Source organism: Mytilus trossulus, chromosome 5, assembly GCF_036588685.1.
Source record: "Mytilus trossulus isolate FHL-02 chromosome 5, PNRI_Mtr1.1.1.hap1, whole genome shotgun sequence".
NCBI lineage: Eukaryota > Metazoa > Mollusca > Bivalvia > Mytilida > Mytilidae > Mytilus > Mytilus trossulus.
Window position 1 is genome coordinate 24,088,933 of NC_086377.1, and position 26,985 is coordinate 24,115,917.

At 31.5% G+C, this 26,985-nt stretch overlaps 1 protein-coding gene across 1 annotated transcript in view; it reads right to left on the reverse strand.

Moving 5' to 3' along the window:
* Positions 1-26,985, reverse strand: part of LOC134717773 (intermembrane lipid transfer protein VPS13A-like) — a 116,007-nt gene that overhangs the window by 10,663 nt on the left and 78,359 nt on the right. Inside the window, exons 57-72 of the mRNA XM_063580268.1 lie at positions 25,768-25,875; positions 23,673-23,786; positions 16,755-16,862; positions 16,262-16,348; positions 15,303-15,368; positions 14,461-14,592; positions 10,555-10,688; positions 9,942-10,071; positions 9,219-9,341; positions 8,376-8,488; positions 7,838-7,991; positions 7,427-7,561; positions 5,380-5,461; positions 2,112-2,181; positions 1,306-1,414; positions 251-370 (exon numbers count right to left, since the gene is read on the reverse strand). Coding sequence (XP_063436338.1) covers positions 251-370; positions 1,306-1,414; positions 2,112-2,181; positions 5,380-5,461; positions 7,427-7,561; positions 7,838-7,991; positions 8,376-8,488; positions 9,219-9,341; positions 9,942-10,071; positions 10,555-10,688; positions 14,461-14,592; positions 15,303-15,368; positions 16,262-16,348; positions 16,755-16,862; positions 23,673-23,786; positions 25,768-25,875 — 1,785 coding nt within the window. The remainder of the gene's footprint in view (positions 1-250; positions 371-1,305; positions 1,415-2,111; positions 2,182-5,379; positions 5,462-7,426; positions 7,562-7,837; positions 7,992-8,375; positions 8,489-9,218; positions 9,342-9,941; positions 10,072-10,554; positions 10,689-14,460; positions 14,593-15,302; positions 15,369-16,261; positions 16,349-16,754; positions 16,863-23,672; positions 23,787-25,767; positions 25,876-26,985) is intronic.

Sequence of the window (26,985 nt, forward strand, 5' to 3'; positions counted from 1 at the left end):
ATATGGAATATAAAGGGACGTAACACCACTACTAACCGTGTATGAAATAAGCCCCGCCTCCCTACTAACTTAATAACAAATAAACACGGTTTGCACGCAGATGCTTTTAACCAATCATATTCCTAGAAATGTATTGAAGGTAAGATAATAACCTATAGTGTTAGTTTTATAAAAATCTGGCACAAACAAGGCCATAAATTTTATATTTCCAAAGGAAATAGCTATTAAAAAAAAGAAATTGTGTACAAACCTTAATTGGAGAGAAATGAAGATAATCGTAGAAGTTTTTCTGTTCCTGTGCCAGAGACAGGCCAGCGTCCTCAATCAATGTCACATGTACTCTCTTGTAATCTTCTTCCATTAGTGTCGTCTGCCACAAACAAAACAACAATAGTTTACACCCCATATGTTGTAAATAAAGAGTCTGCATTGAATATTTCAAGAACGAAAATGCATGTAAATTCATTTAATAAAACCTGTAAAATTGAGATTTACTTCACTCATCACTTCTTTAATTTTAATAACTAATTAAAAGCCATCAACTAGATATTGAATAATTAGAAGCAGTTTGTATTGACACATAAATAGAAAAGCCTCAACTGAAAATGGTTAGACTATACAGTTCATTTTGGACATACTGACCAGGGGCAAAGTTGATCAATGTTACTTTGTGACACACTTGACAGTTTTGGGTTTTTGATTACAGCATTTTGATAAATCTATTCATGAACTTGTTTTTTACTTGAATATTTTTAGATTTTGCTAAGCAGTTATAGATGTTAGATAATGAGAACAAAGTTTAGACAAAATTGTACAGCATAAGTTTCGCATTTCATAGAGCGAAAGTTACCATATTCATGCATGTTCAGCAAATATATTACAAATCAAATTAAGGTATTAAAAGAGATGACCGAACAAAAATGTGTCCCAAGTAGACAGATGCTCCATCTGCACTTTCATTTTCTATGTTCAGTGGACTATGAAAATAAGATAAAATCTCTAATTTGGCATTATAATCAAAAAGATCATATCATAGGGAACATGTTTATTAAGTTTCAAATTGATTGGACTTCAACTTCTTCAAAAACTACCTTGACTAAAAACTTTAACCTGAAGTGGAACGAATGGACAGACGAAGGCACAGACCAGAAAACATAATGCCCGTAAATAGGTATAATCAATAGGGCATAAAAACACTAAATAATTAATGGATGCAAAATCCCAGTGTGTAAATAGGGTAGACAACTCTTGAAGAACATGGGTTCATTAGCTTAATCTAATCTAAAAATCTCTTGATAAATGTACCTCCTGATCTCTGGACACACTGTCTGATGAGGAAAAAAGTTCTATCAGTTCATTAAGGAAGCCCTGGTCTACTTTTAATGTCATTTCTTGTGTCAGCACCTTGAAATATCTAAAATAAAATATATAATTGTATCAATAAACCAATTTTTTACGATGTTTCGACCATTGGCCTCCTTCAGTTATAAAAAAAAATAAAAAAATAATTAAATAATATGAATGTTTAGATCTGACACCTAGAATTTTCACTTCAAAACCACATGTAAACATACCAAACTTGAACTTATTTAGTTGTTACAAGTAAGATGGGAAACCATAAATTAATATAAAGTAAATGAAAGACTCATCTTTGGATGTGTGTTTTTTGTACAATGAAAATGTTCAGAGAAATTCTAAAACTGCCTCCATAAATGATAACCCCACTTAGTGCCTTTCTTGGTAACGCAGACCATCCCATAGACATTTATTTGCTTTTTGACTCATTTATTCACTCTTTATATTATTTTGGTCAGACTTCTAGGTTTTTTTTATAACATTTTATACTGTACCTGATACTGTGGATTCATTAATATTCGTTGGATACCAATTTTTTGTGAATTTCGTGGAAACTAGAGAACCATGAATTTAAATGTTCAATGAATTATATTAAATTAAATTGAAGTAGTGTATGCAGACTTTGCCAAATCCACGGAATAAGATATCCAAGAAAATGCAAATTTTTCGCTATCCACGAAAATTGGTATCAACGAAAATAAATGAATCCACGATTTATAAAATCATAACTTCCTAATATGACATTTAATACTTACTTGAACTGTGACATTTCAATGTGTTCATGTTTTCTCTGCATCATACTCAACTCTGTAAATGGTTTAGGTACTGTAAACAAAATAAAAAATATTATTTAGTGTTAAATAATAAGAGATGCTTCAACATAAACAAGAGGCTATAAAGAGCCTGTGTCGCTCAGCTTGGTCTATGTGCATATATAACAAAGGACACAGATGGATTCATGACAAAATTGTGTTTGGGTGATGGTGATGTGTTTGAAGATCTTACTTTACTGAAAAAAAACTTTAAGCTTACAATTATTACTATCTATAATGAACTTGGCCTAGTAGGTTCAGTGGAAAATATTTGATAAAAATTTACAAAACTTGTGAAAATTGTTAACCAGATGCTCCGCAGGGCGTAGCTTTATACGACCGCAGAGGTTGAACCCTGAACGGTTGGGGCAAGTATGGACACAACATTCAAGCTGGATTCAGCTCTAAATTTGGATTGTGATTAAATAGTTGACACAGCATAGGTTTCTGACACAGAATGAATGTGTTCTAATGAACTTAAAATTTTTGTTTTCTCTTAGAGCAATTCACTATGCTGTTGAACATTAATCCTCTCAAAAAAATGTTTGAAGAAATTTTCTTTTTATTTATGAAATTTCAAATGAGAAAATTGAACCCAATTTTTTTAATCACATCCCCCTTTCCCTTATTCCAAAACTAATCTCAATTAAAATTTCTAATGGAGTTTGCAACAATAACTACTCATTTAAATACATCATAAAATATTAAGATGTAAAAAAACTGCTTGTTATCACTGAATGGCAAAGATTATTTTAATTTATCAGTTGGTAGTAAAAAGTGAATATACAAAAAAGTATTTGGAAATTAGTATGGCGTTCATTATCACTGAACTAGTATATATTTGTTTAGGGGCCAGATGAAGGACGCCTCCGGGTGCGGGAATTTCTCGCTACATTGAAGACCTGTTGGTGACCTTCTGCTGTTGTGTTTTTTTATTTTGGTCGGGTTGTTGTCTCTTTGACACATTCCCCATTTCCATTCTCAATTTTATTGTATATTGTATATATAACAAAGATTTGAGTTGATTCTGGACAAAGAAAGATAACTCCAAATAAAAAAAATTCTTACAATTAGATATTTCTTGCTTACTATTCTGGACAAAGAAAGATAACTCTAATAAAAAACAAAATTGCTATTTCACAATATTTTGCAATAAGATATTTCTTGCCATTGCGCAATGCTGTGCAATTGAAAAGACTTGCTATTGCACAAAACTTAATATAATAATTTTAGATCCTGATTTGGACCAACTTGAAAACTGGGCCCATAATCAAAAATCTAAGTACATGTTTGGATTCAGCATATCAAAGCCAAGATTTCAATTTTTGTTAAAATCAAACTAAGTTTAATTTTGGACCCTTTGGACTTTAATGTAGACCAATTTGAAAACAAGACCAAAAATGAGGAATCTACATACACAGTTAGATTTGGCATATCAAAGAACCCCATTTATTCAATTTTTGATGAAATCAAACAAAGTTTAATTTTGGACCCCGATTTGGACCAACTTGAACACTGGGCCGATAATCAAGAATGTAAGTACATTTTTAGATTCAGCATATCAAAGAACCCAAACGATTAATTTTTTGTCAAAATCAAACGAAGTTTAATTTTGGACCCTTTGAACCTTAATGTAGACCAATTTGAAAAGGAACAAAAGTTAAAAATCTACATAAACAGCTAGATTCGGCATATCAAAGAACCCCAATTATTCAATTTTGATGAAATCAAACAAAGTTTAATTTTGGACCCTTTGGGCCCCTTATTCCTAAACTGTTGGGACCAAAACTGCCAAAATCATTACCAACCTTCCTTTTATGGTCATAAACCTTGTGTTTAAATTTCATAGATTTCTATTTACTTATACTAAAGTTATGGTGCGAAAACCAAGAAAAATGCTTATTTGGGTCCCTTTTTGACCCCTAATTCCTAAACTGTTGTGACCTTAACTCCCAAAATCAATACCAACCTTCCTTTTGTGGTCATAAACATTGTGTTTAAATTTCATTATTTTCTATTTACTTAAACTAAAGTTATTGTGCGAAAACCAAGAATAATGCTTATTTGGGCCCTTTTGTGGCCCCTAATTCCTACACTGTTGAAACCAAATCTCCCAAAATCAATCCCAACCTTTCTTTTGTGGTCATAAACCTTGTGTCAAAATTTCATAGATTTTTATTTACTTAAACTAAAGTTATAGTGCGAAAACCAAGAAAATGCTTATTTGGGCCCTTTTTGGCCCCTAATTCCTAAAATGTTGGGACCAAAACTCCCAAAATCAATACCAACCTTCCTTTTGTGGTCATAAACCTTGTGATAAAATTTTATAGATTTATATTCACTTTTACTAAAGTTAGAGTGCGAAAACTAAAAGTATTCGGACGACGACGACGACGACGACGACGCCAACGTGATAGCAATTTGCGGTCGTATAAAAATTGATTATAAAAGGGCAATAACTCCATAAGGGGTAAAGTGACCATTTTGGTCATGTTGACTTATTTTCAAACTGACTATGCTTAACATTATTGCTGTTTCCAGTTTATATCTATCTATAATAATTTTCAAGATAATAACCAAATACGGCAAAATTTCCTTAAAATTAACAATTCAGGGGCAGCAACCTATCAATGGGTTGTCTGATTCATCTGAAAATTTCAGGGCAGATAGATCTTCACCTGATAAACATTTTTACTCATTGTAAGATTTGCTCTAAATGCTTTGGTTTTTGAGTTATAAGCCAAAATCTACATTTGACCCCTATGGTCTATTTTAGCCATGGCGGTCATCTTGGTTGGTAGGCCTGGTCACCGGACACATTTTTTAATAAAGATACCCTAATGATAATTGTGGCCAAGTTTGGTTAAATTTAGCCCAATAGTTTCAGAGGAGAAGATTTTTGTAAAAGTTTACAGACGCCGGACGCCAAGTCATAAGACAAGCTCACTTGGCCCTTTGGGCCAGGTGAGCTAAAAAGATAAAATAACTGATAAAAAAAAAATCAGATTTTTGTTTATTGTGTCTTAAAATTCTGAAAACAACATGAAAATAGAAGTAATAATTTCAATAATCTTTGCAGTAAATAGTTTATTTTCAAAGTATGTGCCCTCATAGAAAGTTAGATGGACATAAAATAGCCCATAGATTCTGATTAGAAATATATGGTAGAACATCATTAGTGTCTGTTTTCTATTAGATATTCTATACATACTACTCTCTGCTGCTATAGACTTAGCCAGAGGTGTAGGGGCTAACACTGTCTGGAATGTGGCATCACTCATCTGGTTATCTAACTAGAAAAATATATAACAGATTTAATCAGTAGTCATTATCAACAATGTTATTTGTTGTACTTTTTGCATATTAAATTATTATGTTATAAGAAAGAAGAACTATGTTCATTTTGACCGAAAGAAAAATATGTAAAACTGGAAAAATTAACTCATTGGAAATTCGTTTCTAGAAGGTTAAAGATGTTCACATGAAGAAGCAAATTTTTTTTTAAAATAAAAAAAAACATTTCTCTGAAAAAGAAACTGCAAAATTCTTAACAACAAATCTGTAACTTGTAAAATCACACATCATAATACCATTGTTTTTTCAAATAACATATTAAAACATAGAAAAGAATTTAAGGGTTTTGTTTTGAAGCATCTCGTACTAACCTGAAGCCTTTGTATCTTAGCATGTAGTTGTATCTGATGAGGTGATGTTTTATACTAACTTGAAGTCTTTGTATTTTAGCATGTAGTTGTATCTGATGAGGTGATGTTTTATACTAACTTGAAGCCTTTGTATTTTAGCATGTAGTTGTATCTGATGAGGTGATGTTTTATACTAACTTGAAGTCTTTGTATTTTAGCATGTAGTTGTATCTGATGAGGTGATGTTTTATACTAACTTGAAGTCTTTGTATCTTAGCATGTAACTGTATCTGATGAGGTGATGTTTTATACTAACTTGAAGCCTTTGTATTTTAGCATGTAACTGTATCTGATGAGGTGATGTTTTATACTAACTTGAAGTCTTTGTATTTTAGCATGTAGTTGTATCTGATGAGGTGATGTTTTATACTAACTTGAAGTCTTTGTATTTTAGCATGTAACTGTATCTGATGAGGTGATGTTTTATACTAACTTGAAGTCTTTGTATTTTAGCATGTAGTTGTATCTGATGAGGTGATGTTTTATACTAACTTGAAGCCTTTGTATTTTAGCATGTAGTTGTATCTGATGAGGTGATGTTTTATACTAACTTGAAGTCTTTGTATTTTAGCATGTAGTTGTATCTGATGAGGTGATGTTTTATACTAACTTGAAGCCTTTGTATTTTAGCATGTAGTTGTATCTGATGAGGTGATGTTTTATACTAACTTGAAGCCTTTGTATTTTAGCATGTAGTTGTATCTGATGAGGTGATGTTTTATACTAACTTGAAGTCTTTGTATTTTAGCATGTAGTTGTATCTGATGAGGTGATGTTTTATACTAACTTGAAGTCTTTGTATCTTAGCATGTAGTTGTATCTGATGAGGTGATGTTTTATACTAACCTGAAGCCTTTGTATTTTAGCATGTAGTTGTATCTGATGAGGTGATGTTTTATACTAACTTGAAGTCTTTGTATCTTAGCATGTAGTTGTATCTGATGAGGTGATGTTTTATACTAACCTGAAGCCTTTGTATTTTAGCATGTAGTTGTATCTGATGAGGTGATGTTTTATACTAACCTGAAGCCTTTGTATTTTAGCATGTAGTTGTATCTGATGAGGTGATGTTTTATACTAACTTGAAGTCTTTGTATTTTAGCATGTAGTTGTATCTGATGAGGTGATGTTTTATACTAACCTGAAGCCTTTGTATTTTAGCATGTAGTTGTATCTGATGAGGTGATGTTTTATACTAACTTGAAGCCTTTGTATTTTAGCATGTAGTTGTATCTGATGAGGTGATGTTTTATACTAACTTGAAGCCTTTGTATTTTAGCATGTAGTTGTATCTGATGAGGTGATGTTTTATACTAACTTGAAGTCTTTGTATTTTAGCATGTAGTTGTATCTGATGAGGTGATGTTTTATACTAACTTGAAGCCTTTGTATCTTAGCATGTAGTTGTATCTGATGAGGTGATGTTTTATACTAACTTGAAGCCTTTGTATTTTAGCATGTAGTTGTATCTGATGAGGTGATGTTTTATACTAACTTGAAGTCTTTGTATTTTAGCATGTAGTTGTATCTGATGAGGTGATGTTTTATACTAACTTGAAGCCTTTGTATCTTAGCATGTAGTTGTATCTGATGAGGTGATGTTTTGTATTGCAGCCATATTCCCTCCTGAAAACTCCTTCTGATCTGTCTTTTGTTGGGTTTATACATCATCATTTCATTCCAGTCAACCTACAATAAACAGGTCCTTGTCAAATATAAGCAGATACTATGGATTAATTATTATGTATTGGATACAAATTTTAGTGGGTTTAATGGGTACAGACGAACCGTGAATTTCAATGTTCAAAAGAATCACATATTTTCAATAGTCTTAGTGACCAGAGATTGGCAAAACCACAAAATTAAATATTAACGAAAATGCCAGTTTTTAACAATCCACGAAAATAAATAAATAAAAGTTTTTAAAGTACATGTGAAAACTGCTTAATATATTAATATAATGACCTCCATTTTATTTTCCAGATGAACTTTAGAAGCTGGAGTATGACCCATCTCTAACTCATTAGCATATTTCTGGTACCCTTTCTCCAATGTCTCTCCAGCCTTTACAGTCAGAGCTCTAAATCTCTTCCTCTTTTCTTCCCATATAATTCCTGAGCTAAAAACAGAATTCATTCCAATGAGTGTAGTTAGTTTAAACATATTTATTTAGAGTGGATTGGGAAACAAGTTTTGCAACTTATATTAATCCCTTTCCACTTTGCGGGTGCGAGTGCTGCCTTGTAGCCGCATTAGCCTACTCTTTTTCAAAATCTACAAGGGTGCAAGAGATATGGCTCTCTTTTAACACATGTCAGCCATTTATCGCCCCTTTCCAATGAGTGTCGTTCTTTTTTGTTCAATTTTATGTTTTAAATTGGTCAAGAGGTTTTTATTCAAATGAGACTTGTATTAACACAAGGTTTCAAACTTACTTATGTTTCCCAATATGTCAAAAGTAATATTTCAAGATATAACAGGACGAAAACTGATATGATCTTACCTTGTAATTCCTAAATAAGCCACTTCCTTCTGTTTGTAATCATTGACGAGTGACAGACCCAGACCTTGTATACAGATGTTGATTTCTTGTTCTATACGTTCTAATTCTCCTGCCTAAAATACACAAATGCATGCTGGGTAAATTGTTCTTTTAAATGATAATATAGAACCGAAATTGAAGCTTAATTCAGGTCACAGAATTGTCCTTTGAGCCTACCAAAGTAAAAACTTTTTAATCAAAATGCTCATTTAGCATGTGCTTTTGAAAGTCGTTTATAAAGTCTATGTAAAAAAATGTTTTATAACTTTTTTTTTAGATTTGGTAATTTAGCATGTTTAGAGCTTGTCCTATCTAATTGAGTCCCATGTATTATATATTCGTTGACATCTTTTGGTAATTAGGAGATAACTGTATTGTATTTTAAGCTTCGACGGCATCAATTGGGGATTTGCTGGTTGCAAATTAAGTTTACTGGCAACCCATTAGCGACCATCGAATCCCAAATTGATGCAGTCGGAGCTCAAAATACAATATTGTTATCTCCATTCTAATGAAATTGACAGAAAACAACGTTAAAACATGTATTTAAAATCTGTCATATGCCATCTGCGATTGTGTGTACGTCCCATAGCATCAATTGTCAATTGATGCCATGTAAATAATTGACTTTATCCAATCAAAATGAGTGTAACAAACGTTGTTGCATTAAAATTTCTGATATTGGGTTTCTATCTCATTGAGGGATACCCAATATGTCAGTTTACAAATATATCGAGGAAGAAAAAGCTCACATTTATTTTGGTGTGTTATAATGCAAGAAATACATCTTAATCATATATTTACCTCCTGAGCTATGGTTGCCAAGGCCAGATCTTCAGTAAACAATAGAACACGCTGCATACCATTGAGGAAGGATACCCAGTATATCTTACTGTCAGAGTTGGCAAAGAATTCTCCTATTCCATCCTGTCAATAGAGTGAACATAAAACTTGTTAAATCATACAAATAGTATACAATAAATTACACAAAAAATAAGCAATATAAAAATAGTAAGATGTGGTATGATTGGCAATGAAACAACTCCAAAAAGAGATCAAATGACACAAAAATTAACAACTATAGTCACTGTATGGCTTTCAACAATGAGCAAAGCAATCCAATAAGTTACTTAAATATTGATGCATTTTCCTGTGCATTTCCTATGTCACAATGATTATGTTATTATGTCACAGTTACTAATTCAGAAATAAACATCTCAAGATTGGTGTAAAAAGAACAAAAGTAGCATATATGAACTATATAAAGAAACTTTTCAGTAGAAAAAGAGTTGGCTTTTCAAAACCATAAACATGTTGTGGTTATCTCAATTTTGACCACCACTATAAGCAGTTAAAAGCTGAATATCTGCACCAAAATTACACAAAAGACTGAGGTGGCATTAAACACCAGTGAATCAATCAATAAAAATGTAAATAAAATTTTAATTTGACAACTTTGATATACCCCAAAATAATGCTGTATCATTCCTTTCACCTTCAAATGTTCAAAGTGTATGAATACCTTACCTGTTGTAAATCATTTTTGGTGTCCTTTTTCTCTCCACACGACCATATTACCTCCCTTTTGCCAGTAGCCATCTCCCAGGTGTACAACATATACTGCTGAGCATTCAGTACATGTTCTGTCTTCAAACCACTGAAAATTTATCAGATTTGATGTAAATTATGAAACAAAATTGTTGTGTTATAACAATGATGTTGTTTATAAAGCACATGAATTAAAACATGATCCAAAAGACTATTCCATACAAAATTCTACACCCCATTCTTGTTGTAAATTTCTTATGCTTGAGTAATTAATGTAAACAAAGGTTTTAAGTGATAACAGAATACAAACTTTTTTAGACCTACACCAAGTCAGGAATATGAGTTGTTTTCCATTCGTTTGCCCTGTTTGAAGTTTTAAATTAGTATGTTCATCCACATAGGCGTAGAAAACTTAATACTTTGTTGAATATCTAAAATTTCTGAAAATTAGTATTCAACAAACAATTATGAATCCACAGTAATCCTTTGTCTGATTTTCATTTGTGTGATGTCCAGTGGCAAAGATTTAATAATTGTTTGGGCGAGATTCATTTCCTTGAAAATTAGCACAAATACATATTCAGATCATTACCTTTGATGAAAGTGTATCATAGCTTTCTCTGTATGGTTGACCAGTAGAACTGTGGCCATACCTTCACTGTATTCACTCAAGGTTACAACAGTAGCAGACTCAGTCACTTGACAATCAACATTCAGTCCACCATGCTGTAAGTGAAGTTTTAATTTACATATGATATTAATTATCTGATGACATTGTAATTCTTTGATTTGCTTGCGTAATTATAACCTTTGTATGATTTCTAATTTTAGTTCATTTGGTGTTTTGGAGTTTAGGGTGACGTCCATTTTCATTTAACGGTACACATTTTTGTTTAGGGGCCAGTTGAAGCCTAGACTTCTTGGTGCAGGATTTTCTCACTGTGTTGAAGACCCATTAGTGGTCTTCATTCATTTTATGCTTTGGTCGGGTTGTTGTCTCTTTGACTCATTCTGAATTTCCATTCTCAATTAAATATTATTTTTTTGCATAAAAGGGATTATTTTAAACAAAGCCAGAATGTAAGCTGCACTCATTGAAGGTTATCTTTTTTTTTAATTTAAAACCACAGTTGCGAAAAATACAGGCTCATATTCAAGATATTATCTGATTATATTTCTCTCTCTTTTGATTACATATATGTGTACATGTATATAGCAATGCATATTTTCAATTATACTCTGTATAATTTGCATATTTTTTCAGGTGGTACAAAACACATTGGTGCTTCACTAATGGGATATTTGTAAGAACTTATAGACTTGTATTTAAGCTAAAATTCAAATCAGCAAACATAGCTACTGTGAAAGTACTTTAATTCGTGGGTATCAATTTTCGTGGTTTGAGCAATGTTTACATGTTCCTGGGTTTTTAAATTCGTGGATTTAAGTTTTCAAAACAAAAAAAATGAAAAATTAAAGCCTTCGAAACGAAGGTTACAAATAGTCTGGATTGAAGGATATTGCAAAGTAAACATTGACCGTATAAATCGTAGTGATAACACTGATTAACCCAAGATGAAGTGATCAACAGATTAAAGACCATCAAAGACCATCATTAGGCCATAAACATGTCACCTAAAGAAAACAGTAACATACACAAATGCTATAAACGTATCTTGAATTGTTAAATAATTCTTATCAAAATGAAGCCCAGCATGAAATTATTATTTCCCGTATGTACAAGAACTATGAGAATATTAAATGAACACTAGTCTTTATCATACTAGCATATCAATACCGGAAATCTGACTTCTTCGATCAAATAATTTTTGTCGGGGAATTAAAACTTTAAAGATAAAAAAGTTGTACAGTTTAGGTTATTAAAGATTAAACTGGTATAATCCTGCATGCGGTTGTAGTTCTGTGACTGCTATTAAAGTATTCTCAGATTTAGCGTTATTCTATATATTCTCTAGACCATATCAGTAGTCAAACCTACAGATGGGGATCTTTCCATGTTTGATTTGAACAACGGTTGTTCTATTACGTTGGACACTTAAATTCGTGGATAAAGTCATCCACGAAAACCAAGAAAATTGGTACCCCACGAACAAAAGTATTTTCACAGTATTTAACATTTATAAATCTAGCAACTACAACCCTTCTCCTTAGGACAGTCCAAAACAGATTACATTTTACAAATGCATTATTTGGCCTAGATATAAATTGAATTCATTATTAATCATAAGGAAGTGATTTTAATATGATGTTCATTAACCCTGATCTAGTATATATTTTTGTTTAGGGGCCAGCTGATGAACCCTTCAGTGTGCTGGAGTTAAATTCTCTCTGCATTGAAGACCCATTGGTGGTCTTAGGCTGTTGTCTGCTCTTAGGTCAGGTTGTTGTCTCTTTGACACATTCTCAATAACATTCCTGTGTACAGGAGAACCACAACTTTTACCAGTTTTAAAAATACATTGTACATATGCACTTTGGATTTCTGACCCTTATCATATATCCATTACACAAAATATTCCTGAAACAAATTTTAATCTCAATCCTCAAATCAGATCACACAACGTATGCAACACTACACTAGGCCACAAGTGCTCTTAGGTTCTTAGAAATAAATATCCCCCATTGAGAAATAAACCTGTGTAGTGTCAAACATGAATTTAATTGTTTTACAGTTGTCCTTCATGGATATTCAATTTTAATGTAGAGTGAATAAAACTAATCATTAGGGTTAGCACTCATTTCAAACCAACTGTGTTTCAACACAATTAAAAACATCAGTGAATCACAAAACATTTTACTGCATTTATATAGCTATGAAATTGTGTGTTGTTAATTCAGAAACAGTGAAACTACAAGGGAAGTAATCTGAGTGTGACTGAGTATGTCATCTTATACACCTTTGTGTCTGAGGTTTAATATTAAAGTATCATTTATAGAACCTTTTGATTATATCATACAATATGTATAGAGGTGCTTGGCTAAGCTTGTGACATATCCTGATTATTAAAAGTATGATTAATATTGTAAGTGATGTATTTTAATAAGCTAAAATTTAGCCATATACTCCAAATGTGTCCAGAAATGTGGCAAAGGCAAATTGTTGTAAAGCTGAGTGAAATTGGCAACTAAATATAATTTTTTCCTAAATATCTCTGTTTCACTTTAATCATATTTTTTATATTGAGAGTATGGGAATCATTCTGGACATGTTATACAGGAGTTATTTTGGACATGTAATACACACAGCTGATTATAAATTCCTCTCAAGGTATTTCATCACTGTATATAGTACCATTGAGTCATTGGCGGATCAAGGGTAAAAGGGGGGGGGTATTCCAGGGACTGAAACCCCCCTTTGTCCGGGGTTGGGACCCCCTTTTAAAACTGGCTGGATCTGCCCCTGCATTGAGTCTATGCATACATTTCTTAATTAACATTGATCTGATATATCCAAAGAATTTAAAAATAGAAGCATTGATGGAATAATATAACTGTGCTATTGATGTCTGCAAATCATTTAGCCATTCTTAGCAATAGTATTAAACACTAAAACCAAAAAACTTTTTTGTACTAATTGGGTTCATACCATTCACAATTAATTCTTATGGAAGGGCAGTGCAACATTTGCCTTAAAAACTTACAAAATGTTCACCTATAGATATATATATGAGGGGGAATAGGATCATTATCAGGACTCCGGGATCGGGTGCTTTTAAGCTCAGGATTTAGGGATGGACCCTGTCAGGATCCCGGAATTCTTTTTTTCGAAATTCAGGATTTTAGGATTTAAATTATTTAAATTCAGGACCTTGGGATTTTGTGATTTTAAGCCCGAGATTTAGGGATCAGGACCACTCCTATCCCCCCTAATATATAGAAAGCATTTTCCTTGTCATTCATACTTAAAAAGTATATAAGTGCATTAATTTTTCTGTTGAAAATGTCTATAATCTAAAAGCTATCACTACCACATTACTGTCATAAATATTTTGTATGTTAATTAGCCAAGTTTTAGCACTCTAATCAAACCTATTCATTTGAAAAATCACTCTTAAATATCTTACCCGACATTTTTCGAACTAAAAATGAAATAGAATATTGACAACAATTCTTAAACTAATGTAAACAACCTAGAAAAATAAATAAAGATTAATACTTCATCAAACAAATGGAAGTTTTTAACGACCTTGACTGGCTATACAGCCCTTGCACGGTCGGTAATACTACATCATGGTTTGTTTCAAATTTTCTTTATATAAACTTTTAAATGAAAACTTAGTTTAATATTTTCATAAATCGTGCAAAAATAAGAATTTGAACTAAATAAAAAAAGTTTATGAATTGATTTCTACTTTTGTTTGTTTTTTTAATTTAAGATTGAAAATAAGAAGCTTTTCTAAACTACGTGTTGGTGGTAATAGGATATTTTCTAAACTATATAAGACAGTGGAAAAGGGGGATAATTCATTACACAAACCTGATCTAATAGTTTCATCAATGAAGTATGTGGCTTACTGAACAGGAATTGAGATGTTTCCACAGCTGATCCTGAAAACTTGGCTTTCATTGTCAAATCTTTCCCAGACTGCACTGGCCAAAATGGCTTACACTAAAATACAAATAATGTGTATTAGTTTGTCCAGAAGATAATTTAAGGAAATATACATTTGAACAATTTTATGGACACCATTCTGACTGATTAATGGTTTATGGTTGTCTTTTGTTGATGTGCTTCATAAATGTTGCTTGTTTCTTGTTTTTTATATAGATTACACAGTAGGTTTTCCCATTTTAATTGTTTTACAATAGTAATTTTTGGGGCCCTTTATAGCTTGCTGGTGTGAGCTAATGCTCTGTGTTTCAAGGCCTATAATTGTTAACTTTTTGTACATTGTGACTTGGATGGAGAGTTGTCTCATTGGCACTCATACCATATGATAAATTTTTGAACATAAAGTGGAAATTACTTCAAAAACCAAGTAAATTGAAAAAGGGAGAAATATTTGCTTTTGATCCTAGATATTTTGAAACACTGGAATATACATTATTCACTCACATACCTGCCAACTGTCACTATTTGAGGGGGATTCCCCCCATGGAGGCTCCCAAATTGATATTTTTAAAGAGCAATTATGTCCACAATTTTTACAAAACAAATAATTTTACAACGAATCGAGGCTTGTCAAGGTATGAAGAATCCAAAACGCAACATTACACTGTATTTGAAGGCCCCCTTGAAGTTTTTTTTAGGGGTATGGCAGCCATCTTGCACGCAAAACCCCCATGGGCATTTTGAAAACTTGACAGGAATGCACTCACCTCTTTAGAAGCCACTTGTATCCAGTCATCTCCTTCTTGTCCTGTTTCTTGACACAGTAAGGAATACTGAAACACATACAATTATTGATAAGTGAACAAAGCTTGGAATACAAATTTACTGTGGACACAGAGATATGTCTAGCCTGTCAAAATAAATATTGAAAGAATCTAATGTACAACAATACAGAAAATGTCATTGATGTAGTGGTTCCTTTCAAACTGACTTCTCAATACAGGTATTTTTTAAACATTGAAAATTGTAAAAAATTTTAGTCACTGTACCATGTAGAACTGATATGTACTGATAGTAAAGCAAGTTAAGGAAAAATATCATTGATTTATCACTATTTATAGATTATTGTCCGTCATTTCAATGAGATTGATTATCTTGCTTCAGATGGTACGACAAATGATAGAAAATAAAGCAATCAAGTTGAGATGACCAATGATAATCTGCTTATAGCTATTTTACCAATGACCATGTTGTAAATTTCACAATGGCAATTGCACCCTTGCTTTCTAGAGATTTCTAGAGATATTTTATCATATCACTGTACTGTGATGAGAAATGAAACTATGAGTCAGTAAGATCAAATGGAAAATTCGTAAAATAGCATTAATTATAGATTATCATTGATCATCTCAACGAGATTGATTTTCTCGCTTGAGCTGGTACAGCGAAAGTGAGAAAAGTAATCGAGTTGAGATGACCAATGATAATCTGTTTATCGCTATTTTACCTTTGACGACGTTGTCAATTACATATCAATTGCCTTAGCAACCCCAAGTGGCCTCCTTAGTTTCTAGCGATAATTTTTCCATCTCAAGCAAGAAGCATGATATGAAAATTATCACAAAAAAAAATCAAAAAAAAAATGCACAAAATAGTGATAATAGTTCCTATCACACTTCAGCAGAAAACTTAACAATTGATGAAAACACTAATGAAAAAAAAATACCTCAGAAGTGTTGAGTAACATGTAGAATGGTGTAAAAGTACAAATCTTGGTTAAACCACTACTGGACAGTGTGATCTTTACTCCAACCTACAAATACATACATTTAAATATAATGTACTTAATTATATGGAAAAAAGTTAGAAAAAAAAAGAAATTGGTAATTAGGATTGTCAAAATATGTATCAACCGTAAAATTTGAATCTTTAAAATATTAAGCATGTTTATTTGTCAAAAGGAAAATACCTCTTTGAACAATGCATTAGAAAGTTCATTTGATAGTCATTGATAGTCCTACATTATTGAAAATTCTAGAATAAGAATGAAAATGAAATGTGTTATAATAAAATTTCTTATGTCATGGTATTCTTGAACTTTATTTTTGTTATATCTTCCCTTAACAATGAATTTACTGTTTCATGCATCCATGAGGTATATAACAATTGTAAACACTTTTTGAACATTTCTACACTTTCACCTATAATGGATAACTTACACTAAATGTCTGTTTCTTGGTGCTCTTACATAGTACATCACCAGAACTTCCTACAGTGTCTAAGGAAAACTTATCTGACCATTCAGAAGTGGCTATCTTCAAAGAAGCCTGAAAATAGATATATATATCATTTGTCAGAAGTTGATATTTTACCCGTTTTTTTTCTGGTTACAGATACAATACCTAAAAGGATAAAACTGTTATATAAGAAAGAAGCTTAGGAAAATAATATTCTTGCTTTTTACATTGACCCCAGGAAAAACATCTATATCATTCAAAAGATGTTGACATTTTTCATCCCTCTCCCCTTTTTACCAATTCAGATACAATACCCAGATGGTAAAATTGATATATAAGTTGATAGCTAACAATTGTTTACTTTTTATCATTGATGTCTTAAAATAAATACATTTATATCATTGGTCATTAGTTGACACTTTTTATCCTCCCCTCCCCTTTAATTTCCTAATCTGATAATACATAAAGGTAAAAAAGAATATGATTAAAAAGGATAATTGCAACAAAGCCTGAAAAAAACATACATTCAATTCATTTAATTAAGATTTTGACCCAACTATTAGGTCAGATAAAGTACAGAAAACTTCAGAACTGACAAACAGGATGACAGTCGAATAATGATACTTTTTTTTGTTATTGCTAAATTACTGCTTCTAAGTATTGACATAACTAAGAATTCAAGTTAGACAGGTTGGACATATCATGTTCATATACTGTGACATTTAATCTTGTCCAAACTTAACTGCGGGTAGTAAAGGGTTATTTTAATTCAACATGTTTTGCCATTTTTTTTTCTTGTGCAGCCGAGAAAAAGGTTCGTTATTCACTGTTTCATGAAATTGGTAAAAAGATCAACTTGCAAGACATTTTTAGACGTTCGTTCATCGTGAAATGGCAATGTTATTTTGCCTTCTTCCGTGCAGATACACCCGCCTTTTTGCCCTCTCTACTCTGAGTTAACAACACTGATTTTTAAAAACCTGCCAAAAGTCTATTATCAGGATTCCAATCAATTTTCTAAATTCCTCTATGCAGAAAATTTCTACTCAAATGTTTTTTTTTCAAAAGACTGATATATAATGCACTTTTATGCATAATTTTACAATGAAAATTTTCTAAGTTAGACACTTTAAACCTTCACAAAAACAATGAATGTCTTGCAGTATTTTCAATCAAAATATTACAACACAAACATAGAAAAATCAAAGTCTCAAGCAAATATAATTACAATGCAATAGAAAAAATAACAAAATATTGAATTTATCACAATTTCAGGCCTATATAAAAACTCATCGAGAAAAGAAGTATTTGGGACCTCATATTAAGAAATTTTGTGCAGCCATTTTGATCTCAGAAATATCCAAAATCTTTTCACTTAATTTTGAATAATAGATACAAAATAAACCAAGAATAACTTTCATCAATATAAGAAGCTGTGGTATGAGAGCCAAGTAGACAACTCTCCATCAAAGTCACAACTTGTAAAAGTAAACTAGTACAGGTCAAAGTATGGCTTTGAAACAATACAGAGCCTTGGCTCACACCAAGCAGCATGTATATTAGTTTAGATAATGTAATCAGAGTGAACATTTAAATTCAAGCCAAACTGCTTGCCTAAGATAAGGCCTACAGTTTAAGAAATGTTTTTAAAAAAATCAACTTTTCCTGAAAAAAAAACGAACTAAAAACTAATTATTGGAACAAGAAGCTCAAGATCAAACACAGATACAGTATGTTATACTAAGCATAATGAATCATTCTGACTGACAAAAATCACAAAAGTAAAAACAAACTGAAAAACGCAAAATAAAACCTGCCAGAAACAGGTGACATTTGTCTCCCTAACCTTCCTCCCTTTAGGAATATTTGTATGTTTTTCCTGGTGAGCAGTCAACAAAATATTTACAATATATGGTATATGAAGTCAAACATGTGTTTACACTGGTCAAGTCTACAGTGGTAGATTGAGGGGGAAATATCATATAGATATAGGAAGATGAGGTGTGAGTGCCAATGAGACAACTCTCCATACAAATAACAATTTAAAAAGTAAACCATTATAGGTTAAAGTAAGGCCTTGATCCATTGATATCATATTACATTTATTTTCAAAAAATTACTGCACACTGCACTGAAAATACATGTAACTTTTGTAATTCAGTTCAATAGTTTTATTTATAACCTTTTTCAACTGACCTAATCACTACTTAACCTTAAAATTCAGGACCCAAAGATTTTAACATGTAAAGATGTCCCCTATCACTATTTTATTCATAAAATAAACCCATAAAGAATAGAAAATTTTGAAGATGTAGGAAACTGTTTGCAAGTTAATACATGTCTTATACACTGTTCTCAAAAAGGACTATATTTGATAACAGGGAAAATTAAAGATGATTATTAACTGTGTCCATGGATCATTATGGTTTAAAGAATATTTGCTTTCATCATATGTTTTTTTTAAAGATTTATAGCAACCAATTGATTGAACTTTAGAACTGTTTTATTCCATGAGACAGCTCACCTTCTACACAGCTACTTTTGCATAGGTACTATTTCTGTACTAAATTAAAGAACCTTAGTGAGCACGCTATAAGAAAAATTAATTTCCTGCCAATATGCACATCTAAATAGTATGTCCTTATTATCTACAAAATTTCAAGAAATTCTGTTGTGTGGTTTGAGAGGAGTTGCGATGACAAACTGTTGCAGTAGTACATTTAATTAAATAAGTTCAAAGGGGCGTAACTCCTAGAAAAAAAATTGAATCAAAATTTCCCGTCGATATGCACAACTACATAGTATGTCCTTACTATCTGAAAAGGTTTCATGAAGTTCTGTTGTGTGGTTTGAGAGGAGTTGCGATGACAAACTGTTGCAGTAGTTCATTATAGTAAATAAGTTCAAAGGGGCGTAACTCCTAGAAAAAAAATTGAATCGCAATTTCCTGTCAATATGCACAACTACATAGTATGTCCTTATTATCTGAAAAGGTTTCGTGAAATTCTGTTTTGTGGTTTGAGAGGAGTTGCGATGACAAACTGTTGCAGTAGTACATTAAAGCAAATAAGTTCAAAGGGGCGTAACTCCTAGAAAAAAAATTGAATCAAAATTTCCCGTCGATATGCACAACTACATAGTATGTCCTTACTATCTGAAAAGGTTTCGTGAAATTCTGTTGTGTGGTTTGAGAGAAGTTGCGATGACAAACTGTTGCAGTAGTACATTATAGTAAATAAGTTCAAAGGGGCGTAACTCCTAGAAAAAAAATTGAATCACAATTTCCTGTCGATATGCACAACTACATAGTATGTCCTCATACCTGTCAACCTGTGACGATGAAAATGCAGGTCATGACCTGCATTGAAGAATCAAATCTCAGGTCATAACGCGTACGAAGTTTTTCGAGCTGAATTTCAGTATTTATGGTACATTTTCTTACAATGTATATCAAAGATACCAAAACATCAATGCATGTTCACTTGGTTCAGTCATTTTAAATCTTATTAATTTTTGTTTCATTGCACTCATAAAGATTTTTATAAATATGTGTAACTCAGTCTTGTATCCTTTACATTTTGGTATCATCATCCATTACCATTTTTAATGTATCTATATCTTACACTTTCTAGAATTACATTAAATATAATTCTAGAAAGCGTAAGGTTTATATAGGCTTTGCTGCCTTTCAATCAAATCTTATTCTGAACCATAGGGAAATTAGAATATGATAAAATATAGTAATACAGTAAAAGGGAGTATAAATGTAAAAAATAATTTTCAACTTTTTTTTAAATATTGTATAAAGGTATAAAAATATTGAAAAGTTATTTTTCAATATGTATTTGAATTTTATATTTTTTATGATTTAATCTTTTTCACCCATAAAACGTAAATATAAGGAATAACTTTGAATGGTGACAAATAAGGGGAAGTAACTAGTTGAAATATATTTGTTTATGTTTATAGTGCAATTTATTTACGACCTAAAGCTTAGGTAATTGGTGTTAATGAACAGTGTGTTTGACACCAAAGCTGTCAAATGAAGCCATGCACTTAATGGGTCACTTAATTTGACAGTTTACATAGCTAGATGAACTTCCTGTTCATGGAAGAATTACGAATTTGCCGGTATTTCAAAGGAATATTACTTATGAAATCAATCTCAAGGCTAAGAAATACGGGTGAAATCGGGTCATTTTCGGAATTCCCGGGTTATTTCAATGACCCGGCGGGTGTCCGGGTGATCCCTCAGAATTGTCAAAATCTCGGGTCACACCCGCAGAAAACGGGTCAGTTGACAGGTATGTGTCCTTACTATCTGAAAAGGTTTCGTGAAATTCTGTTGTGTGCTTTGAGAGGAGTTGCGATGACAAGAAACAGGACTGACGGAAGGACAGACGGACGGGTCAAAAACATTATACCCTCCGCAACTCGTTGCGTGGGGTATAAAAATCTGTAGTACTGGAAGTTTACTTTGAATATTCAGTACTATTTTGTTACTTTAAAATTATTGTAATATTTAGGTATCTGTATTTTACAGTACTTGATTTGTACTTGAAATGTTATAGGTACTACAGATTTTTGGTTACTACCGTTACATTTTCAGCATTTTGAAAGTTTTTATATTTCAAATCTCTTAAAATTATGATTTTCAAACATGGAATATTGTATTATTTCTGTAACAAAATATTTAGTACAAATCAGGTACTGTAAAAGTAAAGAAATAGTACTAAATATCAAAAGTAAATTTCCAGTACTACATATTTTTAGTACAGAAATAGTACCTATGCAAAAGTAGCTGAGTAGGTTTGATATAAATACCCTGACCAACACCAACTGATTAATATGAAGGTTTTATTATCTTTGCAAATAATACATATACATAACATGTTAAAAGTATTTATTGGGATAAAGCAAAAATAAACTTCAGCAAAACAGAATATTACACACATGAATAAATATATTAAAATAATTGCAAGACATATACATCAACAATATAGACAAATTCAAAAATTTAAAAACAATCAGAAAATTATTTATATTGCCAAATTACTTGATCTCAAAGCCCTTTACTGTACTTTTAGTAATAAGTCTGTCTGTTTTTAGTTTTCAGTTTACACAATGGCAGATTTCAAGAAATAAGATGATTCAGCACAAGGCTTCCAAAACGGTCATATATTCCGGTCATTTGTATAATGTCCGGTAAAAGACCGGCTGGGCAAAGCATGAAACGGTCATTTACTTTTTAGTTTCATAGGCTTTTTCGGTCATTTTAACATATAAATTCACGATCTTTTTGACCCAACATTTTGCCTTTAACAGCCATACATTTCCAGTCATAAAAGTGACATGATGATTAATTACTATCAAAACAACCCCTACTTCAATACTTTCTAATTTTAATCAAGGCTAATTAGTTGTTGGACAGCTGAAAACTACCTGTTCAGGTGACAGGTAAACTATTTTCAGTACCGGACATCGTATAAATTAATTGGTCTATTCCCAATTATTTTCGTACATTTCAGCAGCTTGTATCTATTTGGTTTAAAATATATAATAAATAAATTTATAAACATGATTTGATAAATCATTTAAAAAGGTTTTAAATGAAAAATCATCAGAACTACGTTGTATGAACAAGAACACATGTGCACATGTGCACAGGTGGGAAATCCAATTATGCATCCTACATTTCTTCAAAAATGCTAAAACTATCATTAATACCTGTATCTAACGTTCATTTCAAGTATTTTGTTTTAGAAATAACATGGAAAGAACTTCTTTGCTCAGTAGTTCTATGTTAACGTACACGGATTTTACGTATCCGTTTATGGTCCATGTTTTACCATTGCCAAGTCAACATCCTGTTTGAAAAATGTGACTTTAAAAACGAAAATAAATATCTAGACAACTTCATTTTGCACAAATAAAGAGTCTAATGCAGATATGAGCACGCTGATGTGCACACTTTAAATGATGCAATGCCAATTTTAACAGTTTATGTCAGAACATCAAATTCATATCAAAGTAAAGTTTAATATCGATTTTAATTTAATGTCAATCATTGGGATGGCCATCTGATTACCATAATTGCCTTTTGTGACTTTGTCTTAGAGATTAAATTTGGATCAGATATAAATGTCCGGCTGGTTCAGAAAAAATTTGGAAGCCCTGATTCAGCACCTCTCACTGGGAAATTACAAATAAATTGGGAGAGTTGATAGATGTTCAAAATTTGAATCATTTAAAAAAATAAATTTACAACAATCATATGATTGTTTCATGGTCAACTGTGAGACCCATACAATAAACAAGTAAAGCAATATAGTTTTCATTAAAAAATGTCATACAATATATATAAAATAAAGCAGAGATACAGTATAATGTAAATGTTCAAAATCTTATTTCAACCATGGCCCACAGTAAAGCAAAAAAAATATGTCATCTCAAAAAGTGAAATAAGACACTGTGATTAAATAATATAATAAATAATCAAGAAAAATACATAATAAATAAAGCAGACATATTGCAAACACTTGTTTTAAACATGGCCCATACAAAAGCAAAATAAAAATATGAATTCTGAAAAAGGAATAAAACAATGTGTTTTTATAATACAATGCATATTAAAACAAATGCAAAAAATATAGCAGATATATGTACACTGTTGACCCACACATATGCAAAAATAAAATTAGGAAATTGAAATAGACAATACAAAAATGTGGTGTTTGTTATACAAATAAATGATCCAAAATAATAAAATAAAGCAGATATATGTCCAATAGTGTAACCACTAATTAAACCAAGGCCCACACATAAGCAAAATGTAATCAGCAACCCTACAATGGGGAAAATAAATAAAAATAAGGGGGAGACAACCATGCTGTGACTTACTTTCCCACTTTGTTTCCATTCCTTTGTTTTCTTTTGGTCTGGTTCCTTCCCCTTAGCAGGTTCCTTGCCCTTACTAGGTTCCTTTCCCTTAGTGGGTTCCTTGCCCTTAGCATCCTTTTAGGAATTAAAACATTGTCACATATATTATGTTTTCAAAATACACTATATCTTGAATTAGCTTTAATGATTAATCAACATGTAAATTTTTCAAAAGAAGAGAAAAAAAATATTCCACTGAAAAAAAAAATAAATGAAATTTGACATCAATCATTCCTAGTTTTCAACGAAAAACTAATTAACATCTCCTTAATCAAAACATAAACAAATTTGATAATTTAAACTTTCAAAAAATACCAACTAAACATTGCTTAGCCAGATTTAACCACCAAATCTTTGTTAAACACACATTGTGCAGTGGAAGATTATACATTCAAAACTCACACTAGATAAAATAAGAAGCAAAGAACTACTACATGTAGTATCGCTGTGAACAATCTGCCTCTACAAGGTGTCTCTTGGGTATAAAATACTTGTATAATATTACATCTAATTTACAAATAAAGTTTCCATAATACATATATAGTTCTACACTACATACATCTAAGGAAATATAATATTTCAAATCTCCCAGATAAAAATTCAAAATTTAGAAAATTATATAAAACTGTGGCCAATTTTCAATGGACTCAAATTACCATATAACACCGGCTTTGATACAATTAATGATTCTTGAGGAATCAAATGACTTCAGATTTTATTTTTTAATATTTTAAATCTTCTTGTCAATTATTTAATTTTCCTCGAATATCTAGGCCTTTCCCAAGCCTTCCTTGGAAGTCATACTGACTGATTGGCTTGCAACTTAGTATGTTATTGTCAGACAAAACATTTGAAAATAAGGAGACTTTTTTTTAGAAAAACATAAACCAAATATTATTCCAAAATTAACAAGGAATAGTTACTTCACATCACTGCTTTAAAGAAAACTGGTCATACTTCTAAAACAGGACAGTAATTGGTATCAAATTCAGCAACAGAAATGATTTTTGGACAAAGGTTATGAATATGCAAAGTGGACCATTCTTCCAAGCACAAGATTATTTTTTTTAACAGTTCAAACAAATTGTTGAAGTGAAATATATTAACAGTGTATTGGACACTTTCAAACATTTATTATTTGAAGCTCACTGTCTGTGCAATAATGAATTATGATTTGTGTTACAATAAAACAAGTATACTAGTTAGATTAAGTTATAGAAGTTACATCAGGGGACTGGAATTACGGAATTGTTCTTGATATTAGGGGACCAAAATCAAGGGAGATCATGAGTTGCATAGCAATACTAAAAATCTGACACATATATGTCAAACTTCAAAAAAACAAATGAACTAAATTGTAGAACTATATCTTAAGAACATTTGTAATAGATTGCATACTTAAAATACTAATGATAATCCTTTTCATTGGCATATAACATGTATAAATCAAACAAATGTGTTCTGGGATCAACCAAATACCTCCACACCTATCCCTGAGGAAATGCTTGAAATATAACTATATCAAAAATATTTAACAGATGGAAACATAAAATTTCTTCCAATAAAATGCACCTTGGACCAACTAATTTGTAAAAGGAGGAAAGAAAAGGGTAGCTGCAAGGGCTGAGCTTTAAAAAGGAGTTTTTTAACAATAAATTTTATGGACTACAAAAAGTTCTAGTGATATAGGGAAGCTATTCAACAGTAATATTCATTTTAGGTGCTGCATGTTAGTGTTAACTGTTTTGTTTGAAATTTGTCACTTGTATTTAAATGTTACTAGACTTATTCAAACAAAGTAAATAAGGTATTAAAAAAAATGTTGCTCAATTTAAACAGCTGTGTTTAAGTCAACTTTAAATTACGTGAGCAATTTTTGTTTCAATACCAGATAATATCAGTCCTTAAAATTGACCCCTCACAAACAAATAGGTTAACACATTTACAATTTAAGCTGTAAATTTTAAAACGTGCATAAAAAGCACTAACTTAAAACCCAAGTGACCAAACAGCTGGGAAGATATGGTTAATATAAGCAAGAGTTGTCTCCCTTTACCTTCCATTTCATTTGTTTACGGTACTCCTTGATTTCTGTCGCTGAGAGCGTAGACTCAGCAAGATACACTGGCTCAGCCAAAGCAGACTTCAAATTGTGTTTATTTTTCTGTCAATGTAACTCGCTTAATAAATATTAAATCAATTTTACTTATTTCTTAAGACTTAATTTCAATAATTGTTTTGAAGACATGTTATGTCAACATATACATGAGGTTTTGATTGGTCCAAATATATTTTTTTTTTAATCCAATACCTGTAAATAAGGGTAACAGTAGTATACCGCTGTTCAAAACTCAAAAATCCATGGACAAAAAACAAAATCGGGGTAACAAAATAAAACCGAAGGAAATGCATTAAAATAGTACAGAAATATCATTTTATTTAGAACCTGCTACATGGCAATAGTGCACTTTATTTTCCCATTAATTAACATAAAAATGTCTGATATTTGTAAACCTTTGGTCTTATAAACATTGACCCCACATCTCCCTTTTCTATGTTTGCAACTATCATAATCATATGCAGGCTATAGTCATGTCCTGTCTCATCCAACTTTTGCTGTAGACAAAAATCGAACATGCACCTGTAAATGTTCAAATGAGCAACAACTGAAGGAAAGTTTTCAACCACAATAGGTCAATGTATAAGATTCTGCAAGATACTGTCATTCAGAAATTATTGTGAGGTTTTTATAATGGAAAATAATAGAACTGGCCAAACTGGGTGTGTATCTCAACAACATAAATTAACATTCTGATATTTGATACATATATCTTTATCTTTAGGGGGGGTAGGAGGGGTCTAGATCCTGAAATCCCTAAAAACATGAAATCCTGAGGTCCTGAATTTGAATAAATTTAAATTCCAAAATACCAAAATTTTAAAAAAGAATCCTGAATACCAAAAGGGTCTATCCTGAAATCCAGAGCTTTCCCCCATCTTTATGCAAATTTTAATGAAATAACAAATAAATTGATTTCACAGTTTTGTCCATTCTTCAAAATTTGCAATAGTAAATGCAAGCAATAATTTCTGAATTTACAGTAATACTTTTTTAAATTCAATTAACAAACTGAACAATAGAAAAACTGAAATAAAATACATCATGCATACCTGTGGAACAGTAAAACATAATAAACATGTGATTAACAAGGGAGATAAATCTGTAATACAAACAAATTACCCTTTCTTCCATCGTTACAACAGCAGGCAACGA